Source organism: Quercus robur, chromosome 2 (genome assembly GCF_932294415.1).
Source record: "Quercus robur chromosome 2, dhQueRobu3.1, whole genome shotgun sequence".
NCBI lineage: Eukaryota > Viridiplantae > Streptophyta > Magnoliopsida > Fagales > Fagaceae > Quercus > Quercus robur.
In genome coordinates, this window is record NC_065535.1 from 78,001,006 (window position 1) to 78,008,255 (window position 7,250).

The window sequence follows — 7,250 nt, forward strand, 5'->3', positions numbered from 1 at the left end:
GATCAATTTCTTTATAATTAGGACAGTGATTCATTGATTTGAGATTCCCAAATTTTTTTTAATAAATATGATATGATTTAAATCTACGATTTCCGTTTCATAATGATTGCTATTTGTTGTCTAGCTAAGATACTAATTGATTTCTTTTTGGCGTAGGCAAGATTCAATATTGATTTCTTTTTTGTGTAGGCACGATTTGATCCCTAATCCTTTATTTGACGACAAAAGATTACCAATTGCACTCTCAGCATCCATTTGGGCTTCTTATTTTTTATCAATACAAAAATGTGAAAAAATAGTGGTTGACATGAGCAGATATGTCTTTGTGCTACCATTTTTTTGAGAAATTAGGGGAGTCCAATGCCCACCTACTCTTAAGTTGAAATGCGGCATCTCAAAACTGGGGTCAAGCACATTACTAAATAGTTTTGAAATTGAGAATTTCTTATTCCAATGTTCATAAAATCAAGGGGATTGACTTGTGCTTGAGATTGTAATGGCAAGCTCTTAGAAAATTAAGGTTAATTATCTAATGGTTCAATGTGAATGAATTTTAACTAAAGAAGAAGGGTGTGTATTTAAAGTTTAAAATGTTGCCAATAATATATAGAGAAATGGCATCTTGTATTGTTAAAAGAGATCCACACAATTAGAGTGCAGGTTACCAAATTCTAGAATTTGACTAAATGTGTCGATTTAATTATTATGCAGCTGATTTCTTCTGGTATATTGGGAGAAATTTTTTAGGTCCATATTACTATAGTAAATGCCAGGTTGGCAATCTAACCCATGGAAAATTTGTCAATATTTTCCTAATTTTCAGTTTTTACCCCTTGCCTAACATGTTTTTCATTTCCACTATGTAAATCATACCTAAATTATAAACTGTGGCTAATCAAGAAAATAATTTCCCTCCCTTTTTTTTTAATGTCAGATGGCAGCATTAGTCAAACCAAAATTTAAGTGGTTCAACTGCAATTTTCTTACTATTTGGTAAACTGTCCAATTTTACCCTAAACAATGCAATTTAAAACATTAAGCCTTGAGCAAAACTGTTTGCCTAACCTTGCCATTACCTTCTTATATATCTGGGAAAATGTTGCTGGCATTGGCAAAAGAATTATGAGGGCAGGGTAGTTATAATGTCAATATGTCATATTGTCTTGGCCCTCCCATGGTTTTGGGGGCAGATTAGTAGCCACTTTATCATATTTTATAAATGAAAATTTTGATCATACAATGAAAATGTCCTTTCATGTGCTTAGGCCATGTAACAATCCCTTATTGGTCATTCTGTCTTACTGTGCCTTTTACAAACAATAACTTCTATTTTAGTCATCATGTTGACTGTAAAAGAGTGCAGGGGTCTACTCTAACTTCAACTATCAAAAAATTAGATTTTTCTTGTTATTTTTTTGCTGTGTAAAAGATGCTGAATAACAGTGCTTTATAGGTTATAAGTTCACCCTTTTCTGCTTAAAGTTCATGTACATATTATGTGTAAAGAATATTTATACATGTGGTTGACTTTGATTAGTCTCTTGAGAATCAATAACTTATCCCAAAATAAGGTGACTGAGGCTTGGTTTTTGTTATTGCTCTTATACTGGCACTTTGTAGAAAAAAAGGAAGAATAGAATGAAAAGAAAAATTGTGTGAGAGAAATATAGCTTAGTACAAAGCTGTCGTTCTAGACAAATATATAAGTCATTACATTCTGATTAATTAATTGTACATATAATTATAAATCAACATAAAATTATTAAGAGAGAGAGAAAGTGGTGTTTTTGGACTTTGGCTTAGCTTGCCAAGTAGTAGATCAATAAACTAGAGGTGGGAAAAGTTCAGCTGCCCTAAGAAAGAAGTTTGGTGGATGCCCCCTCAAAGGGTCAAATGGTTGTTTACTATATTAGTATATTTCAAATGTCTTAACTCTTAATTGGTCCCACTTTCCCTAATTCTCAGTTGAGGAATCACCAAGAGTCCAAATTTGTCCACTCTGACATGTCACATTGTTCATATGTGGCAGAGAGAATGAATGGAATAGAAGCCCTTGAAGAATGGAATAGAAATGGTATTGTTGGATCAAGGACACCAAAATTTATATTTTCCTCAATGGAATTTGCAGAGAAATTTTTAAAGATTGAATATGAATTTCAGCTTTCTATATTGGAAGTTGCTCCATCCAACAGTTCACAAAAAAAGAATTGAATCAAAGATTATTTTATAGGAAAACAAATAAAATATTATTATATACATGACATAAGAAACTTGCTTTGTGTTCTTGTTTTTGATTTGTTGAAGATAAAGTGGGGACGTATCAATGACTATTGAATATGAGGACGTATGAAAACAATTTGGTCTATAAAACACTGGAAGCTGCTGATTTTGTAGTCATTGAGATCCTTAATTTGGATTTTAAAACTACCATATATGAGGTTCAAGTTAAGGCCAAGTGAGAACTTAAATTAATTAGTCCTATTCTCTTGACTTGTGTTCCTTGGTAGCTGTTTCTTAAAAGAGCTTATCTTCGGCCTCTTCTCACTAAGTCATCACCAAGTCATCGCGATTTTCGTGAAAACACACAATCCAATTTCCATTGGAGTCACCCTGAAAGGGCGGCTGAAGCTTCGGAAGCAGACCCCTTCTTAGGATGCATAAATGGCTTTGAACTAAGTGAACTGTACTGTGAACCAGTGCTCCTTTGAGTTCATGGTATTAGTTTTGCTTAATAGCTTGAGCAGTTAATACTGTTGAATTAGTTGTTCTTAAAGACTTGACACTTGAGGGGGTCTGCTTTAGTTTTCCAAATTTTCTTTGCTTAGTACAAAGCCTACTTTGGTTAGCATTTTGGTGGTGGCTATAAGAAAATATTTATTTTTTAAGTTCTTTGCAATTCTAGTGCATATTTCACCTCTTCAACTCCGTCAATATTTATAAAGGAGAGGAAATGGATGAGAAGAACGATGTTGATAAGGTTGATGATGTGATATTGCCTGGTTTTCGGTTTCATCCAACAGATGAGGAGCTTGTTGGGTTTTACCTCAAGAGAAAGGTTCAGCAGCGAGCTCTCCCTATTGAGCTAATCAAGCAAGTTGATATTTACAAGTATGATCCATGGGATCTTCCAAGTAAGATAGTCCCTCCCTAGTGCATGGTTTTATTCACAGTTTGACTACTTGCTTTATCTTCCTTGTCTGACTTGTTCTTTTATGTTGGGTTAGGCTGCAAAGCATGGATGAAGTTTTCCTTTCTTTTCATTGCTTCCCTTTTTCATTTTTTAGCTGCCTAGCAACAAGAGCAATTTCCTTTCGTTTTCTTGCTATAGAATATTATCTATTGTAATCACTGTTAAAATTATTCAAATAACTAGGAAGTCCCTTTAGTTTGGTGTAGAGTTTCATGTCATGTTCAGATAACAAACAAAAGTCTAACATCATCACTGTACTTTAAAAGCTCTGTGTACTATAATATTTTCCAAAGTAATGTTTAATCTTAGAGCTTTGTAACTGATTTTGTCTTTCTTGAAACTTTTGAGGATAAACTTACTTTAAAAGCTCTGTGTACTATAATATTTTCCAAAGTAATGTTTAATCTTAGAGCTTTGTAACTGATTTTGTCTTTCTTGAAACTTTTGAGGATAAACTTTCTGTAGTTATGATTTTGTTCAAGTTTTGATGAATAGTGAACCTAATGAATACTTACTTACCATGTCAATTTTTTCTTCAAAAGAGCTGGCAGCTAGTGGGGAGAAAGAGTGGTATTTCTACTGCCCAAGGGACAGGAAATACAGGAACAGTGCACGGCCAAACCGAGTGACTGGAGCTGGGTTCTGGAAGGCCACTGGGACTGACCGGCCGATATACTCCTCTGATAGCACCAAATGCATTGGTTTGAAGAAGTCCCTTGTCTTCTACAGGGGTAGAGCTGCCAAAGGGATAAAAACTGATTGGATGATGCACGAATTTCGGTTACCTTCTCTCACAGAATCAGCACCACCAAAGAAGCTCTTAGATAAAAACATTCCTGCAAATGTATGTGTTGTATAATTGTCCATCTCCTATTTTTTCTTTAAAAGCATTTCTGGATCCTAATACACTACTTTATATATGTATACTAAATCATTGTTTTCCCATTGGCACCACAGGATTCCTGGGCAATTTGCAGGATATTTAAGAAAACAAACTCTATGGCACAAAGAGCTTTTTCTCACTCTTGGGTCTCTCCACTACCAGAAACTTTGGTATCTGATATGTTCACTCAAGGTACAAACTGCACTCAGTTCAGTTCAGAGAACATCTCTTGCGCAACTGAAATTGGGTCTGCCATCCAGTTTTGCAGTACTAATGACTTACAACAAGCCCCTACTAGCAGCTTCTCTGCTTTTGATATTCCTTCTTATAAGCCCATTAATCCTACAGTCTATAAGCCTTCCCTATTTCCTGCTTCTAATGGAGACCTTCAAAATGGCTTCATGTTCTCTCCACTTGTGACAGGACCCATGAAGTGTGCAGTTGATACCACTTCCATGCTTTTGAACCCTGCCTTAATTGGTGATGTGAGTAATGCCTCTAGGACTACAGACTTCGAAGGGCCACCACAGCAGTTTAGTGGCTTCTCAATCAGTTTGCCACAGGAGATGCAAGAAAACTTGGGCACAGGAGAGGATGTGTCAGGCCTCAGGAAGAACCAAGGTGCAGCCCTCAATAACCAGTGGGAAACCATCCAATCAATTGGATTTCCCTTCAATTTGCCTTCAAATGATGCTTGGAGGCCTAATCTTCCATGGGATTCACCTCCTTGTCCAAGTGAGATGTCTACTAATTACTCCACAAATAAATGCTATACTTGAAATGAAAAATTGGGGAAGTAAGCCATATTCCAGCTCTGGGGGATTATGTTGGGCCAAAAACACGACAAAGTTTAGCTTCAAACCAGTTTAGAGTTATTTCCTCCAACTCACTATGTGGCAGTTTGTAAGACTATCCATGTGTGTTAAGTAAACCGGTTTGGAGTTAAACTTTGTCCAAAAAAAATTATTTTGTTTACTATGTCATTGTATAGCTCCATATATTCCATTTATACAAGTTAAGTCAGTTGTTTCCTTTTATCTTTCTCTCTCTTCCTTTTTATATATATTTTTTTAATTCCTGCCTTTTTGTCAACATAGCTATATGAAAGAAAACTAAAATCAATAAGCAGAGTCAGTAGTACTTAACTCTGTTTCATACTTTCATTATGTAAAACATTCACAGATTGAATAAAAATAAATAAATAAACAAGCAAAGATGCCCACCAGTACATACAAGGATTAATTCCTGCCTTTTTGTCAACATAGCTATATGAAAGAAAACTAAAATCAATAAGCAGAGTCAGTAGTACTTAATTCTGTTTCGTACTTTCATTATGTAAAACATTCACAGATTGAATAAAAATAAATAAACAAGCAAAGATGCCCACCAATACATACAAGGATTGATGGACTCCAAATAACAGATTCTAGTATCTTTGATTAAGATCAATATGTGAAATATTCAATCATAATTAGCAGTGGTGATCATAGACTTGCTGACCACTGTACCGCTACTCTTCAGGTTCAGTGTAGCACAAAGTGAAAATACATATCCTAAGCAATAACCAAAGTTTGTATATCTTCCTAGACCAAAATAAATACCAAAGGAAGGAATAGTTGAGATGGTATGCAAAAAGGGCTACCCAATCCTCTGAGATGCAGGTGTTGCAATCCATCACCCAATCTTCGTAAGGCATGTTCGATTATACACAGCTATCCATTATGGTCCTCAAGGGTGCCAAGATCAAAACCCTATTTGCAACAAATGACTCCGTTAAGAATAGAGTTTTTTTATCCTCTCTTCTTGGCCTCCACCTTTCCTCTTGCGACTGAAACTAGACTCTCCACATAAGTAATAGCCTGTGATACAAAAACTGAGCCTGGAAGATTTCTAAGTTGAAGATGCTTAATTTCCTGAGCTCCGAAGTCATACAACAGTATATGTCCTTTGTCGTTAATTAAAGCAAGCTTATCATCTACTAGAAGAAGCTGATCATGCAATGTTAATTCTACGATGAGGGGTCCAATTACAAATTTTTTGGTCCAAGACTCCTCGACCCCATATTCATTCATCACCCATATATCAAATTGTTTTGTCTGTTTTAAATCATAAATAATCAAAGCAGCACAATCATTTAACACAGCTGCAGTTTTCCAAATCTTCTCAATATGTGAAATATCACCAAGATTTGGCATCTTCATTATTTGAAACACTTCGTCCCTCATGTCAAAGCATACAATGACCTCACAATGTCGTCCGTGTTTGTCCAAGATGATACAACCAGGCCAATGATAAACTCCATTAAAGTATAAGTTATTACTACATTCACCAGGAAAATTAAGGATTGAATGATCAAAACCCGTGTCAATTTGCCTCCAGGAATCAGTACTTAGGGTGTAAATATGAACAACTGGATGTAAAATCTGGTCAATTAAGTCATATAGAACTGTCGAATAAGTGCCAATCTGAACCAGCTTATAGTCATTAGATATGTGATCATAACCAAATGCAAATGTGGGATAATCGTAGCAAACATTAGATGGACTATGGACATGACTAGGAGGATTGGAAATGACCGTATATTCTCTAACTGCTGGATTCCATAAGACCAAGCGTGAGCTTAATTCTCTTAAGCAAATTATTCCATTGATGCAATCAGATATATATACCAATCTCTCTGGAATAAACGGCATGTCCAGACTGACTCCAGAATCAAGACCATCAGCTAGGTGCAGGGACATGACAGACCTTTGGGGGGTGGTGGTACTATCTTCAACCTCAACGAGAAGACTTGGATTTTTTTGAGAAGAATGGTGGCGATGGTGTTTGGCAATGAAAGTGTGGTTTTCAAAAAGATTGTACCATGACTTGTTTACACACTTGAAACGTATGATAGAGATCACTGGAAGCCTTGTGAGAATTTCTTCCAACAAGTCTTGTGGTAGATAGGAATAGGACCTTAACCTCCCCATGTTTGTTTATTGATTGATTGTGGAGGCAAATAATTCTGAAGAGCAATGCTATAAATAGAGAAGGGAACCGACTTAATTAGGGGCTACTATTTGTAATGATTGTGGAGGCAAATAATTCATAAGAGCAATGTTAGAAACAGAGAAGAGAACCGACTTAATTAGGGGCTACTATTTTTAACGTAGGAGTGTTACAAGTTACAACCCC

At 35.7% G+C, this 7,250-nt stretch overlaps 2 protein-coding genes across 2 annotated transcripts; one reads left to right on the forward strand and one right to left on the reverse strand.

Annotated features, from left to right (window-relative positions):
* Positions 1 to 2,439: 2,439 nt before the first annotated feature.
* On the forward strand, positions 2,440 to 5,108 carry LOC126715150 (protein FEZ-like). The gene is made up of 3 exons (XM_050415608.1): positions 2,440 to 3,131; positions 3,733 to 4,034; positions 4,148 to 5,108. Exons 1-3 carry the CDS (start codon positions 2,951 to 2,953, stop codon positions 4,850 to 4,852), a joined length of 1,188 nt encoding a protein of 395 aa, XP_050271565.1. The 5' UTR covers positions 2,440 to 2,950; the 3' UTR covers positions 4,853 to 5,108.
* A 755-nt stretch (positions 5,109 to 5,863) lies between these two features.
* Positions 5,864 to 7,045, reverse strand: LOC126703789 (F-box/kelch-repeat protein At3g06240-like). Its single transcript, XM_050402861.1, has one exon. It carries the CDS (start codon positions 7,043 to 7,045, stop codon positions 5,864 to 5,866), a length of 1,182 nt encoding a protein of 393 aa, XP_050258818.1.
* Between the last annotated feature and the right edge of the window lie 205 nt (positions 7,046 to 7,250).

What these genes read in the sequence shown, in the direction of transcription:
- LOC126715150 (XM_050415608.1), top strand. Translation starts at nt 2,951, where the DNA reads ATGGATGAGAAGAACGATGTTGATAAGGTTGATGATGTGATATTGCCT. An exon ending in TGATCCATGGGATCTTCCAA is followed by an intron (nt 3,132 to 3,732) that starts GTAAGATAGTCC and finishes TTTCTTCAAAAG; the next exon opens with AGCTGGCAGCTAGTGGGGAG. An exon ending in ATAAAAACATTCCTGCAAAT is followed by an intron (nt 4,035 to 4,147) that starts GTATGTGTTGTA and finishes TTGGCACCACAG; the next exon opens with GATTCCTGGGCAATTTGCAG.
- LOC126703789 (XM_050402861.1), bottom strand. Translation starts at nt 7,045, where the DNA reads ATGGGGAGGTTAAGGTCCTATTCCTATCTACCACAAGACTTGTTGGAA.